Raw genomic sequence first — 15,684 nt, forward strand, 5'->3', positions numbered from 1 at the left:
ATTTACAGGCCTAACTATTGGGGCATAGTTCTCTAAACTCTTGCAGAACCAAGAGATGTCCACGACTATATGAACATAACCATGAGAACCAAATTATTGTCAGTGAGATATTTGTGTGAGGTATGTCATCACTTACACCAATAATAGGATAGTTCAAGGACATCACGTCTACTGGACAACCAATAAGGTAAACATATTTTCACAAGGGAAGGTTCATTCATACGGGGGATTGTTGGAAAAATTGAATAAACTAATGATATTTGTAACAAATTAATTATAATTCATTTCACTTGGTGAATGAACTTAATTTTTGATTTAAAGTTGCATTCATTCAATCATACCTATTCAACAATTCTCATCATGAAAATATTAAATTCTTTGATGAAAAGGTTAAGCCCTTTCATCAAAAGGAGAATTCTTTTAATCAAAAGGTTAAATCTTTTTATCTAAAGGTCTTAACCTCTCAATCAATTTCATCTCCTTATATATAGGTTACTTGAGGTACAATTCTAAGACACATCAACAAAGTTACAAGACACAATTCACAATGTTGAATTAGAAAACACTTAGAAAATTTCTTCCAAATTCGTTCTTTCCGATGATAGAGAAAGGCAAATTGTGTTCGACTGATCACTACGGTAGTACTTACTATTGTGATCGTTTGTTGTTGTATCCTGGGAGACCGAAGTCCAATGCTACTCAAAGCACCTAAGAGAAAACGAATTTGTCTTAAGGAAACTGTTCATACATGCCTTAACAAAAATCCTTTTTCGATTTATCTTACTCTACTCATCCTATTCAGTGTCCAAATACGAGTAAATAAATCACATTCCTCTATTTTAATTCTTTATTTATTTTTTTCGTTTGATTATATAATAATATTTATTTATTATTATTTTTATCTCGGATTAACATTTTTTTCTAATAGAATATAATATAAAAAATTTAACGAACATGAATCGGACATAAAAAACTTTAAAAAAAACACACAAATACAACCTTGTTCATTTGTTTATGGTTCATTTACACCCGTAGCTATGACAAAAAAAATACTAGAAAAATAAATCATATCAGAATTACCTTGCTCACCACAATGCTGGTAAAACGCTGGTTCGTGAGCTTGGTAAAGTTGACCCATGATGTTGGCTTGTGACTTCCTACCATTGTTTCCAAAAATGAGGAGAGCGAAAAAAAGATTTCTGGTTTGCAGAATCATGAAAGCCAAGAACCGAAATCATCTTTTCCGCCGCCACCAATCTGGGATTTTCAACCTTCTATTTCTATGTATAGCAAGTTCGACACCGGGAAGCTTGTGCTTTACCTGTCTCCATAACATATACACCGCATCTTCCTTCTTTGGAGGGTACTGGAATTCATAATGATAGGAAATCTGCTTAAGCCGTTCCCACATTTCAACCCATCTCTCCTTTGGAAAGTGGCGCAGCAGATTGACCAAATAACCCGGTTCTAATGCTTCTTTCATGGAGATGAAAATTGAGAATTCAGTGTAATCGATTTCGTCCTCAAAGGGAATCTCGATTTTGTCACTGACAATCACCGGAATACAGTGGCTCACGATCGCATCGAATAGTCGGCAAGATGATGGAGTGTCCCCTGCAGGATGCAGACAGAATTTCGACAAGCGCATTCCCTTTGTAGACTAACGCACAAGAAGGTGAAAGAAATAAGATGTATAGCATAACGTGGTTATTTCATAAACATTTGCTAGAAAAATATAAAATTGTTGATGGTAAAATTTGGGTTATGATAGTAGAGAGTGAACAAGAAGAATCACAGTCGGAAGTTTTAGAGAGAGTGGAACGGGAAGTAATCTGACTCAGAGAGAGAATCCCCTCTTAATCTTACAGAGAGGTTTACATAATGATCCTTAGTAGGTGTGTCAAGTCTAAGTCCATGATTACTATTTGTGGGTTGATAGGACAAATAGATATGGACATCTAAATAGCTATAACAGATCACATGAACTTAGCGTAGATCATGTCAAAAAAATTGTGGAGAACTTCCAAAGATAAAGTACAAATAGCCAGGTATGGTAACTAAAAGTTTGAACTAATGTTGATCGGAAATCCTAGAAATATACTCCACGGGACAAGCTAAGCAGCATACCATTTTATGTTAGATGGAGTTGCTGCACTCTTCTCGTAGTGAACATCAGCAATACCCTTCAATATCTTAGCGAGTTTGACTCGAATTTTGCCTTCCTGCAACAAAAACAGTCTCTATGAGTAATATCATTCAGAACAGAAATTATACAAACAGAACATTTGCGTCTTAAAAACATACATCTTTCCTGACAGTATTTCCCCGGAAAAAAAGAAGGGTAGTTCGGTTCTCATATGGGTCTAGAGGGTCATCATCCGTGAAGGATTCCACCACGTGTACATAAGGGGAAACTACATCTTTGCTTAGAGTCGACATGTTTCTGGGGTAGCGACCAAAATCTACAACAATAAGAATAGAGGCATTCAACTGCTGTCGATGAAATCTGAAAGCATTTGGATGTGTCATGGGGATTACATGATCTCTGCCTCCGGACCTTTGATAGTACTTGGATTGTCGCAAGAATTCCACTAACTCGGCCTAAAATGAGAGAAATATACATTACATTGTAAGTAATAGATATTAACTGCACAAAACTCATATGTCAATTAATGCACAGACTAGTAATTAAGCATAAAAGAAATCCAATGAGTGAGGCGTGATAGTAACTCCAACAATCGTGCAAGGTCATAATTAGGGATGGTCATAGGTCAGGTTTTTTACCCACCCGAACCCTGCACCCAAGTCAACCCAGTTTTTAGAAGAAAACCCGCACTCGACCTGATCTGACCCTACACAAATATATATATATATATAATTCTATTGGGTAAAATAAGGATTCGAACCCGACCCATCCTTCCAAAAGAAAAAACGACTAAATTGAGCTGGGTCAAAATCCGTCAAGCTTGGTCATAACTCTTCACTGCTTTCTTGCAAATAGAAAAAGACGTCATATTTATGTTACTTTAAAACAAAGATGCAAAGAACTTGTAACACATCCTTCTGTGTCTAGTAATCACTCAACGAGGAAAAAAAAGTCTGGAAGGAATCCTTCTGGCTCAAACTTTTCCACTGGGTTCTTGTGTTTCGGAGCTACCACTGGAAGGAATTTTCGAATTGCTCAATCAGAATGGAGCAGGATCAGCTAAATTGCTATGCCAGGAAGTTCTAATTTCCGACTCCCTAATCTAGTTTCATTCCTTTCCTCAAAACTTAGTAAATCATTAATCGAATGCCTATTTTAAACAAAAAGTTCCCAAATTTAAGTTCCAGAGAAAGAATCAATGCAAGAGCCAAACACCGCATTAAAGCTCAGTTGATAGAAATTAAACACCTTGAAGCGATCGATTAACTTTACAATAACCTGCAATTGGCGGTCGACCTCCGTCTCAGGATCCGTCATGTTATGTCCGTGCGTATTAACACTCAACGAGGAAAAAAAGGGCACGAAAAAGGCGTCCGCAGTTTCGGGATCCGAAACCCTAACCGCCCCCCTCTCTTCTCCGCCTTCGCCGTCGTAAAGCAGCGAGGCCATCAGCCAATATTCCACGCTGTGTTGCCTCCTTACCCCTCCATTGGCGGGCCACAGCGGCAAGTTCTCCCTGGTCACCGGACCCGCTTCCTCAGCGTACCGGCGACCCATCATGGCGACATTGAATTTCCGAGGGAGGTCGTACATGTAAACCCAGAGAGGACGATCGGTAGCACATATTGAGCGTTGCGCCGACTGTAAAGAGAAGAAGTATGATCTGATATCAACGTTTCCGATATAGATTGAACATGAAACCAAGAAGACGATCGCCAATGCTAAACAAATTGCCGCTTTACCGTACATTTTTTTTTCTTTTTGTGCTCTCTGCTTCTAACTGCCTTTTCACGCCTTGCTAATTGATGATTTCCATTCTGTTATTTTAACACGGGTTAATTTCTTTGGGACATCCTCACATTTTGAGTTGAATTTCAAATTAATCATTAAACTCTCAAAATAGTTCAATTGAGTCTTAAAGTGAGAATGCTATTGTAAAATTATACGAGAGATTGAAAACGAACAAGTTGATATACTAAAACATGTTTTAATCTTAATTTTTAAGCACTTTAATCCTCGAAAAGTTAGTTTTGATCAAAATAATTTCTTTAATAAAAATAATTACTTGAATAATGATCAATATTTACTGCAAAATTGAAAACAAATAAACGTTGAGATTTAAAATATTTAATATTATATTATTAAAATATAAAATCTGATTTGTTTTTCTCGTAAATATAAACGATATTATTTTAAACCTATTTTTATATTATTTATATTCCATAAAAATAATTATCCAAACAAATTTATGGAGATTATAGTGAAGAAATTATATTAAAAATATTTCCTTTTTCCTTTAAATTAAAAAAACAGTTATTGGATTTGGATCTCTAAAGTGTTTGACCCATAAAATATGATTTTGGGTTGGACCATACAAACAATATTCTGTAAATTTTCCCAACTTTTGATTTCTTAGCCCAAAATCCAACCCTAAAAAAATAATCCAAAACCCTAATCAGTATGCATATATTTGTCCAAATTGTGTTGTATATTTCTTATGCTCGGCTTTCCCGCAGAAGCAAAACACCTTAGGCAGCGGGAGCAGCAACAAGATCAGCCGCCATGGTTCATTTCTCTTAAATTTGTTTTCCCGGTTTATATTTTGAACTCTCTACTTTGTTTTATGAGATTATGTAACACTGAACTCGATTTTGTTTTGAACCCATGTTTTTTCAGGTGAAGTATTCGAAGGAGCCCATTAATCCCACCAAGTGTAAAGTCCCATTATGTTCATCTTTGAGCTTTTCACTTTCTTTTTTTATGAAGCCCAGATTCTTTGTGCGGAAACTAATGACGTTAGGTTTTGATTTTTTGCAGCCTGTAAGGCAAGGGGCTCTGATCTCAGGGTCCATTTCAAGGTATTATCATCATTTTTTTGATATAATTTTACTTAATTATTGATTCAAATTTCTGGTTGTTTGTTGAATATCCCCAAAAATAATAATTTTTTATAAACTTTTGTGATGCATCGTTTTTATTTTTTGCTGAAAATTTGGATTATAAACCTGATGAAGAAAGCAGGGTTTTTTTGCCTTATTGTGAACTAGGCTCTCGTAAACTTCAGGGAAATTACTTGTGCATTGTTCTTGGGTGAACCTCTGGATTTTATTGGTGCTTGAAGGTTCAGTAAATGATGCTACATTTTGTAATCCTCTATAAGGAATTAAGTTTTCGGGTTGATATGAGTTCAATTGTTTATTGAGTTGTTCTGCTGTTGTCTGATCCTCTTTTTGGCTGAGATTTTGGGTTCTTAAACCTGACGTAAAAAAGCAGGGCCTTGTTGCCTTTTGTGAACTAGGTTCTCGTAAACTTCAGGAAAATTACTTGTGCATTGTTCTTGGGTGAACCTCTGGATTTATTGGTGCCTGAAGGTTCAGTAAATGATGCTACATTTTGTATTCCTCTATAAGGAATTAAGTTTTGGGATTGATACATATATGAGTTAAATTGTTTCTTGAGGCGTTTTGATTTTTTTGGTCCTATTTTTGGTTGAGATTTTGGATTCCTAAACCTGATGTAAAAAAGAACATGTTTCCTTTTGTGAACTAGATTCTCTTAAACTTCAGCAAAATTACCCGTGCATTGTTCTTGGGTGAACCTCTGTATTTTATTGGTACCTGAAGGCTCAGTAAATGATGCTACATTTTGTAATCCTATGTAAGGAATTTAGTTTTTGGATTGATATGATATGATTTCAATTGTTTCTTGAGAAATTTTAATGTTGTATGGTTCGATTTTATGTTTTAGTACTCTGCTTCTCTTTTAGTTATTAGTTGCCAATTTTGTGTTGTTCCTGTTTCCTGTTCCTCATCACTGTGTTATGGTTCTATAGAACACAAGGGAGACAGCTTTTGCCCTCAGAAAGTTGCCTTTGGGTAAGGCCAAGAGGTACTTGGAGGATGTCACGGCCCACAAGCAGGCCATACCATTCAGACGCTTTTGTGGTGGTGTTGGTCGAACTGCTCAGGCAAAGAACCGTCATTCCAACGGACAAGGTCGCTGGCCTGTAAAATCTGCCAAGTTCATCCTGGATTTGCTGAAGAATGCAGAGAGTAATGCTGAGGTATGCCCAGTCCCTTGGTTTTGAGTATCTGTTAATTCTTTTCTTTGCAGGTCTAACTTGATGTCAATTTCTCAGGTCAAGGGTTTGGATGTAGATGCCCTCTATATTTCTCACATCCAAGTAAACCAGGCTCAGAAACAAAGGCGTCGTACTTACCGTGCACATGGAAGAATCAACCGTATGTACTAAAACCATGCACGTATTGTGGTACATGGATTGTTCTATATAGCTCTCCTGTGTAATTGGAATCTGTTCTCATTTTTGCCAGCTTACATGTCTTCTCCGTGCCACATTGAGTTGATTTTGTCTGAGAAGGAAGAGCCTGTCAAGAAAGAGGTAACTATTTTAAACTTTTATATGAACCGTCATTATTTTTAATTTTTCTTGAAGTATCCGTATCCGACCTATTAATAGAATTCGTGTGTACGATACTCCGAATTCTCCAATTATATAAAAAAATAACAGCTGTTTTCTGTATATTTTTTTGATAATAATCATCTTTTGTTTTCAGCCTGAGGCTCAATTGGCAGCTAGCAAATCCAAGAAGTCCCAAGCCTAGATGCTTCCTATTCAGCAATGCTATGAGAATGCTTTCTCACCTTTGTTTTTCCTATATATTTTGAGGAGGTTTTGAATTTTTACAACATAGAATTGAGTTTATTTTCTTTTGGTCTTTGAACCATGTTAAGTTTAATGTTATTCGGGATTATCATTTTTAATACGATTATTTTAGTTAATAAACACCCAACTAATTATATATGCTCATTAATAAATGAAAAATGACAAAATCTTAAAAAAAATATCAGGAATCTGAAAAAAAAGATATTGGTTGTTGCTACTTTTTTTGGATAATTTAATAATAAATAAAATGTTAGTATTTTAATATATTCATATCGTATATAAAGTAGTTTTAATATTAAAAACAATTCTTTATTTAGGAATTAAATAATTTATCTAAATTAACTTAATTAATGATAGTATAACATCACTGTTTTATCACATAATTAATCTAAATTAAGGATAGTCAACAAAGGTTAACTCATTAGGGTCTAATGCAAGTTTTTCATTTATTAGTTATTTCTCGTAGTGTATAAAAAATTGATAACCATTAATAAATCTTGAAAACTTCTCATAATATTATCTCATCTTTTATTCCTTGTTTATAGACTATGACTTACCCTTAAAGTGCCTTGGCTGCCCATGTTGCTTGCTCATGTATTTAGATATATCCAAGTTTCGTCTTAACATGCTGTGGGCATCTACTGTCCCTAAACGGCAAGTTATCATCTCTTGTCTTCTATCTTTCGTTGCTTTTTGATATGATAAATCTGAAATGAGACCCCATCAAGGTAGCATTGCAGAAAATCAAAAGCATATTAAAATAACAATAATAATGGAATACTCTGTCAAGATCAAATACTATAAGGTCTTGCTATCATCTTGTCCCTGTCAACCTAGTAGCCACCCCATTTCCCATATATGTATATATACACGTACAAAACACAGCTTAATCTGAGAATTCTGAGACTCGGGCATTAATTGTTTGGTATGGATTGCTGCAAAAGGATAGATGTAGTAGACGGGACGAGAAGTAGGAGCTTTCGCTACGAAGACTACAATAATAGAAGAACGTTTTTGCAGAGCTATCCTCTTCAATGGGGTGAAAATGAAGATGAAGAAGAAACAGTGAGGGCTGCCAAAGGGGATGGTACCGGAAAGAAGCCTATGAAGAAGATGATGCAATCTGTATATCATTGGAGTAGTGAAAAGGTCGTGATTTTGAGGAGATTCAAGGATAAGCTTACCGTTTATGTCAGTGCTTGTCTCCCGATCCGCTTTAAGTCATCTCTGTTGCACTAATTTCAGTTTGATTCTTCTATGTTTCTCATCTTTATTCTAGATTCCAAATTTCGCTAGCATGCATGGTATAGGTATACTCTAAACATTGGGTTTAACTCAATTACTTCATATATCCATTCTAAAGCTCAAATCTTGCCACTTGCAATCATTTTCTCTATTCTCAAACTACAGCCTCTATTATACCAAACTAAAACTTATGCATCCTCTACACGAAAGCTGTTTTTCTAAATAGAAACAAGCTGAAATTTCAGTCAGCAAAGGAATGGGTTTCAGTAAGACAGTTGGCACATGAAGAAAAGGCAAGACGGTTTGACAAAATAAACGAAAGGAAACGAATACGCAATTGCAGTAGTCCATTCAAACAATGTTAGAAGACAATGTGAACATAATGATAATAATCAATAAACAACAATTAGCCAAAGAATGCTCAGGTACTTTTGGAATAAGTTTTTATATAGGTTTTTTCCAAAAGTTAACAAAACTCTTCCCATCATTCAAACATTTTGAACATGTTAGATTTCAACAAGCGGCACATTTGCTCACATGGCAAAGACCATATCCCTCTTCTGAACAATTAGACGCTGTGCTCCTCGTTCAGAAAAATATTATAGAGACTCCCATTGTGAAGCAACCAACAGCCACCCAGGGACTTAACCGTTCACCTGATTCAATAAATATACTAGTTAGTCCCACAGATTGTAATGCATTGCTAATAAAAGGAACACTTGTTATGCAACTTTACTAATAATGGTCAGGAAATAAATAAATGTATTTGTTTTATGGCAAAAATTGTGAGGTATAAACGAGATATTTAGCCAAACATTTACATTAACGTGCCCTATTAGATAAATAGCACAAGAGACAACTTTTATCATTATGGATTTCCAGCAAACAAAATCTCATATCAACTTTATAACAATCATTGTTCATTCAGCACCGATTGAAGCAGTGAACTCAAAAGTCAATTGCATTTTAGTTGGTATAAACAACATATGGAAATAGATTCAGTTGCTTTGAAAAACCAATTATGGCAATAATGATGGAACATCGAACATAGATCATTGTTCTTATGTAAAAATAACTGATCTAAAACCCCATTTCAACATATCAACACATTCCAATTCTAACTCATAACATTATGAGATTTTAAATCCAAAAAAAAGAACAAGTTCTATATGCATAGTTTCTTTATTTAAAACCGATAGATCTAAATTTTTTTCATTCATTTTCAGTCTCATTTCCAGCATCATTTTAGATTCACATTATATGTCCAAAGAAGATTCACAAGGGGATAATGTAGGCATGACTATTCCAACTTTTCAATGAGATCAGAAAGAAGCAAATCAAGCAGTTTAGGAAGACCCACCTATTCTGGCCGCCTTCCAAAAGAAACCACGGAACCTGTCATACAAACATATTATACCATATTAGCTCCATTTCTTACTTCCTAAAAATGAATTGTGATAACAAAGTAGAACCTATAGATGCTAGGCATATAAACAATTGCTTATCCGATATGGATACAGAAGAGAAAAGACAAAGAGGACCAAGATTAACTGAAGTCATGCAAGGAGATCCACAAGATTTATTAAAAAAATAAAAGCTAAAGTTTCTCATGTTAAGATTGAGAATTCTACTTCCAACTTCACCAATGCTAAAGTTACAACTATATCATTGTGACCATATATGTTGCCTTGCCAGTGGCCCCCAAAACAGTCGATTTAATTTGCAAAGTTACATCAAAAGCAAGACAATACAAAATAAACTCGAATGCTAAGCCAAAAATCCAGAACAGCCTAGTCGATCATCTGTTTTCCCTTATCTTTCTCTTTTAATTTCTTTTCTGCAATAGTTGGTTACAATATCAACTGCCTCAACATTCCCCCATCTCAAATATTTTGAGTTCAAATGTAGCTATTCCAAAATATAAAGCTAGAAGATCTATAAGAACATAGAGAAACAAACTGTTTGATATAAACACATACACCTCGGCTATAGCAGCCACCGCCCCAACATCCCCAGTCTCAAAAGTTTACAGTCCAAAGGTACTCATTTCAAATTACAAAGCTAAAACAGCTTTAACAAGTAACAACACTATGAAACTAACTACATGATTATGCCAATGCACAAAATCTAGCATTCAGTCACCAAAATCAGTATTCAAACAAAAATGTGAGCTCAAATCAACTACAAATATAATAATGAGACATATTCAACAATAAATGGATAAAGAAAATTAGCAAAAGAGCGAGGGGGATATACCCAGTTCTCTGTTCAAGGATTGCTGGGAACTGCATCTTCAAGTAAGTGCAGGTGCAGATTCCCAAAAGCACTACCGTTAAGAATGAATGGAAATTGAAGAGTGCCGACTGAAACCGCACATCATAAATATGATAATTTCCCACTGATTTCGAAAAATTAAAAGAAGAAAATCTCTAGAATTCAGGAAATTAGAAAGTTAGGGTTTTCTTACCATGGGTTTGAGATCCTTCTTGGACTGATTGATTTTCCCACTTCAGATGCCCAGTAGCAAAAACGATATGAGCTCTGGATCGAAAACCGAAATAGAATATGTGTAGAAAGAAGAGGTACATATTTTCCTGCTAGGAATGGTCACTTTGGCGTCATATATGTCACCATTTTTTGTGATCAAATTTAAAAAAAGTAGTATTTTAATCCCTATATTAGCTGTTTTATAACGTTTTCGTCACTGGAGTGTTAAATGTAGTTAGGTTAATGACATGATTAGTTTTTAGTTTAACTCTTAAAATTTAAATAAAAATATGAATTTAATCCCTAAAAGATTTAACATCCTTTCCCCTATCTCCATTTATATACTAGAATGGATTAAAGAAGAAGAGAATAATTTTATTACAAACATATGAATATAATGAAACAGAAATTTAAATTAAAACATAATGGATGTAAATATTTTCATAATGATGCAAAATTTTACCATGGAAAAAAAACAGGGACAGTTCCCTTTGCAAAAATCAGTATAATACTTCCAACTTCCTACACGATCGACCATGTTCTTTCCCTCCTTCACAGACAATAATCATATATGTTCTTATTTATGTTCCAATTCTTTCAAGATTCTCCGAGACAGTTTTCATCCTCGGTCGGATCTCAGGGTCTGCCTCGGTGCACGCCAGAGCAACGTGAAAAACAGCCAGCGCTTCTTTCTTGGCATGCACTTCTTGCAATAACATGGGATCAACCATGTCCGACAACGGCTTTTCTTCTTCGAAACCTTTCTTCACCCACCTTACGAGGTCCGGAACTTCGATGGAAGTCGAGGTAGTCGGCGATAGCTCCGGAGACTTCCCCGTTAACATCTCAAGTAAGACGACTCCGAACGAATAGACGTCCCACTTTTGAGTCGCTCTGTTGCCCGGGACTCGAGCTTCCGGCGCTCGATAACTGTTGGTTCGTTCCGTCTGGACTGATTTGTAAGGGAGTCCACCAATGAAGCCTCCGGATGAAGAATCGGGGTTGTTTCTTGTAATGGAAATGAGCCTGTTGAGGCCAAAATCGGAGACGTAAGACTGGAATCCGTTGTCGAGGAGGATGTTCGACGGCTTGACGTCTCCATGAACGAATTTTCTGGGACTGCATTCATGGAGATAGGCCAAACCACGGGCTGCTCCCTTTGCAATCTTTAGCCTTATTGACCATGAGAGACTCGTAGTTGGTTGACCATTTCTGCCTTAAAAAACAATCTCATTAACCATATAAACAAAAGATAAAATATCCCCCCCCCCCACCCTCAGCTGTCAATGCCTTTTTTTTCTATCATATGATGCATGATGGGCCTACCATTTGGTAGTATTAATTTAAATCCTATCGAACCAACCAACTCCATAACCTACCCCCACAACATTAATAATTTGTATACAAATGGTTCTCTTATAATTCTTGAAATACATGAATTTTTAATATATATGAGTGTTAGGGGTGTGTAAATTCGGATACCCGATTATCGGGTATCTATAACATTCGAGTCAGTGATTTCTCGGCCCGTGTCCCGATTCAGATGTTGTGAGTACCCGGTAATCGGGTATCTGAATTTTGCGGGTACTCGGTACTTGGTTTTTTATTTATTTTCAAGTTATTAATTTAAAAAATATACATAAATTTAAATGTTCGAAACTTCGAATTATATACATCAACATCCGAACATAAAATTTAAAAGTTCGAAATACAAAATCTAATAATCCATAATATAAATAATTTATTATATTATATATATAATATAATAAAAATAATAAAAACTAACTAGGTACTTGAAAAAACTCAATTTTATGATCTGGGTTCGACTCGATCGGGTAATTTTTTAATTTTTTAAAAAAATTACTAGATTTTTATGTTCGAATCAATCGGGTCGAATATTTTTGCACACCGCTAATGAGAGTTAAAAATATACAATTCAATTTAAATTCAATGTGATTTGAATTGACTAAAAAATAAGAAATTTAGTTTGAATAAAAGTATAAAATATATTATATTTTATGTTGTTTAGAGTAGATGTTAAATTATTGATGAGGATTTCTCTTGTATTCTTTTATTTTTGATATTAGAAAAGATTTTATCCGTGATTTTTTTTAAAAAAGTTCATGTAAAATTTTAATGTGTATTTTATTATTATACATATTATTACTTTTTAACATGTTTAAACTCAAATTTCGATAATATGATGGAGAGAACAAAATTTGTATATGAATTTGTTCTAAACTATTGACTTGAGGATTAAAATTCTTTCTCCTAGGGTGTTTATTTTGTTTGTTTATAGTGTGAGCTACAGAATAACAACAAATTACAGCGGCAAGGTATTGCATTTGCATAGACAGCAATTACCACGTAAGGGACTGCACTGCCGAGACCTAACGAGTCCTCGTGGTGCGTAAACTACAGTCAATAAGGGGTCGGCCACTTTGGACCACTTCACTTCTTAATCATCATATTATCCATTTAGCTTCAAAAAGGCCATTTAACTTGCATAGGAAAAAGGAAGAAGAAGAAGATGAAGAAGCTTAATCTGATTAAACTTATATAGGAAAAAGAAGGAAGAAGAAGAAGAAGAAGAAGAAGAAGCTAACCTTTCATGGCATTAGCCAAGTTGCCATTGGAGATGAAATCACTAATGAGAAGCTTTTCGTCAGGAGCCCAGTAGTAAGCTCTCAACTTCACAACATTCGGATGCTTCACTTTCCCGATCGCCAGAACTTCCGCCACAAACTCGTTATACCTCTGCTCTCCACCTTCGCCGCCCAGTCGTCGAACTGCCACCGGAACCCCATTTCCGAGCACCACTTTGTAAACTATCCCAAGCCCACTCTTACCCAACACATAAGCCGACGCTCTAAGCAACTCGTCCAACTCGAAACTAAACCCTTTATCGATGGCCACCAACTCACCTTCCGCTTTTCCGGCTTTATCCCCTTTCTCTTTGTCTTCGAATTCCGAGTCATCGTTTCGAACCCCATTGATGCACTGAAATGAACAAACGGAACAGAGTCTCCCTTTGCTGTTATCGCCGAACTTGGCTTTCCCGGTGCAACTACAGCCGTTTGAAGAATCTTTGTTTTTCCAGTAAATATAAACTATAATCAATCCGATCAACGCCACACCGGCGGCATCGGCCGCCGAGATTAATATGATTAAGCCGGGAGTGAGCCCTTTTTTCTGGATTTCACCGGAATTGGGACCCGAATTTTGAGTCCCTGCAGAACTTGAGCTGGATTTTTTGCAGGTTTTTCGAAGAGGAAACCCGCATAAAAGAGGATTGTTTAGAAATGCTGTTGGTCCTTGATTTGCAAACGATCCCGTTTCGGGTATTTCCCCGCTTAAATTGTTGTGCCGGAGATCGAAACTGACGGTTACCGGTAAGTCACCCAAGCTTTTCGGGAGATTACCGGATAAGTGATTGTAGGATAAATTGAGAGTGCCCGACAGTGAGTTTAGTTCTCCGATGGTACTAGGGATCGGTCCGTTGAATTCGTTCGACGAAATGTCGAGCTGAATCAAGTTGTCCAATTCCGGCCAAATTCCGTCGGGAATTTCGTCGGAGAATTTGTTTTGAGCCAAAATCAACCTCTGCAGCTGCTTGCAGTTCTTGAGATTCTCAGGCAAAGAACCCGACAGCGAATTGTTGGAGAGGTCGAGGTTTTGCAACTTCGGAAGCTTGCAGATCGAAGGAGGCAGCGGACCGGACAGATTGTTACCGTACAGGAACATGCTGTGAAGCGACGTGGCTTTGAACAGTTGGTCCGGTATGGAACCGTAGAAGTCGTTGTTGTGAAGATTTAACCTCCTGAGATAGATTAAATTACCGAGCTCCGACGGTATATACCCCCGGAGATTCTTCCTGGAAACGGAGATTCCGACGACACGTGGGTCGGAGGACCCTGATACGTTCTTGCAGGAAATGCCGGACCAATTACAGGGCGTGGCATCGTCCTCGTTCCAGTCAGCGAAGGACTGGCCGGAAGATTGGTCGACGGCGGATTTCAATGAGAGAAGGGAGAGACCTTCGGGGGAAAGGGGAAAGGTCGATTTCAGGCTTCGGAGGAGGAAGACGAAGAAGAGTGGAAGGAAAGGCAGCTTCTTCATGATCAATAAAAGAGAATATTTTCTCTTCTCCTCTCGTTTCCTTTCCCTGTGGACTAAAAATGTGGGCTTTAAAGCCACTAGGCAAGAGTTTAACATTAAATTATTAAATAAACGTACAACACCAACAAAAATACTAAATTGCACAAGAATACATGAATGTAATTATTAGAGGTGTTAGGAATTACACTATAATTACACGAATTATGTTTAAAAGAATCGTTGTTGTTTCTAAAGGTTATGACTTTGAACACCAACGATTACAGGAAGATAATTAAACATTCATTGTTAAAATGATTTAGAGTATTTAGAATAAATATTATTTTATATAATAGTCCAAATACAATACACTTATATAATTATACGCAAAAGTCAAATCTAATTACGCAATAATTTTATATACTCGCCCTAACTTTTTAATAGTTCATGTTAAATGCTCAGATAATGACCTAACATTTTAGTTGTTCATATAAAGACAGGCACGTAAATAAGTTGAACGGACACGAATGAGGGTATGTTCGTATTCGTTTATTTAATTTTATGTTCATATTCGTTTATTTAATTTTATGTTCATATTCGTTTATTTAATTTTAACCAAACAAACGAACGAATACGAACAACTAAATGAACAACATTTATTGTTCATGTTCATTCATTAAGAAATTTAGCTTATTCGTGTTCATTCATGTTCAGGGACGGAGTCAGAACTAGATCTCAATAGAGGCCGAATCTTTTTAACAACTTTAAGTTATATATATAATTTTACTTTTATTATTTGTTTATTTCAAAAAATATAAATGATAACATCAAATATGCATAGTTCTATATTTATATGAAATAACAAATTAAAAAGTAAAAATTAAAGTAAAGTAAATAATAAAAATACGATTTTAAAAAGTGCAAAAGACATAACTATCACATAATCACAATAAAACGAGTCGTTCCCTCAAATCTCGAAATGCATCCACGAGCGATGTTGTACTAAAGCTCCTAGCAATATCTCTTT

At 35.8% G+C, this 15,684-nt stretch overlaps 4 protein-coding genes and 3 non-coding genes across 7 annotated transcripts; 4 read left to right on the plus strand and 3 right to left on the minus strand.

Annotated features, from left to right (window-relative positions):
• Positions 1 to 1,441: 1,441 nt before the first annotated feature.
• On the minus strand, positions 1,442 to 3,920 carry LOC120204730 (probable arabinosyltransferase ARAD1). The gene is made up of 4 exons (XM_039204761.1): positions 3,425 to 3,920; positions 2,305 to 2,601; positions 2,128 to 2,222; positions 1,442 to 1,660 (listed from the first exon to the last, which is right to left on the minus strand). The coding sequence occupies exons 1-4, from the start codon at positions 3,893 to 3,895 to the stop codon at positions 1,573 to 1,575; spliced, it is 951 nt and encodes a 316-aa protein (XP_039060692.1). The 5' UTR covers positions 3,896 to 3,920; the 3' UTR covers positions 1,442 to 1,572.
• A 712-nt stretch (positions 3,921 to 4,632) lies between these two features.
• LOC120204731 (60S ribosomal protein L17-2-like) lies at positions 4,633 to 6,933 on the plus strand. The gene is made up of 7 exons (XM_039204763.1): positions 4,633 to 4,711; positions 4,823 to 4,859; positions 4,964 to 5,004; positions 5,979 to 6,209; positions 6,285 to 6,387; positions 6,478 to 6,545; positions 6,721 to 6,933. The coding sequence occupies exons 1-7, from the start codon at positions 4,709 to 4,711 to the stop codon at positions 6,766 to 6,768; spliced, it is 531 nt and encodes a 176-aa protein (XP_039060694.1). The 5' UTR covers positions 4,633 to 4,708; the 3' UTR covers positions 6,769 to 6,933.
• On the plus strand, positions 5,158 to 5,290 carry LOC120204734. The gene has a single exon (XR_005523974.1). It is a non-coding gene; the product is annotated as a small nucleolar RNA snoR74 (small nucleolar RNA).
• LOC120204733 lies at positions 5,410 to 5,540 on the plus strand. The gene has a single exon (XR_005523973.1). It is a non-coding gene; the product is annotated as a small nucleolar RNA snoR74 (small nucleolar RNA).
• LOC120204735 lies at positions 5,665 to 5,792 on the plus strand. Its single transcript, XR_005523975.1, has one exon. It is a non-coding gene; the product is annotated as a small nucleolar RNA snoR74 (small nucleolar RNA).
• A 1,556-nt stretch (positions 6,934 to 8,489) lies between the features above and the next one.
• On the minus strand, positions 8,490 to 10,679 carry LOC120204732 (protein kish-like). Its single transcript, XM_039204764.1, has 4 exons — positions 10,543 to 10,679; positions 10,332 to 10,438; positions 9,436 to 9,470; positions 8,490 to 8,731 (listed from the first exon to the last, which is right to left on the minus strand). The coding sequence occupies exons 1-4, from the start codon at positions 10,543 to 10,545 to the stop codon at positions 8,664 to 8,666; spliced, it is 213 nt and encodes a 70-aa protein (XP_039060695.1). The 5' UTR covers positions 10,546 to 10,679; the 3' UTR covers positions 8,490 to 8,663.
• Positions 10,680 to 11,079: 400 nt separating this feature from the next.
• Positions 11,080 to 14,746, minus strand: LOC120204729 (receptor protein kinase-like protein ZAR1). Its single transcript, XM_039204760.1, has 2 exons — positions 13,169 to 14,746; positions 11,080 to 11,778 (listed from the first exon to the last, which is right to left on the minus strand). Exons 1-2 carry the CDS (start codon positions 14,679 to 14,681, stop codon positions 11,144 to 11,146), a joined length of 2,148 nt encoding a protein of 715 aa, XP_039060691.1. The 5' UTR covers positions 14,682 to 14,746; the 3' UTR covers positions 11,080 to 11,143.
• Positions 14,747 to 15,684: the final 938 nt, after the last annotated feature.

Source organism: Hibiscus syriacus, unplaced genomic scaffold (assembly GCF_006381635.1).
Source record: "Hibiscus syriacus cultivar Baekdansim isolate YM2019G1 unplaced genomic scaffold, ASM638163v2 tig00011547_pilon, whole genome shotgun sequence".
In the NCBI taxonomy this organism is placed as follows: domain Eukaryota; kingdom Viridiplantae; phylum Streptophyta; class Magnoliopsida; order Malvales; family Malvaceae; genus Hibiscus; species Hibiscus syriacus.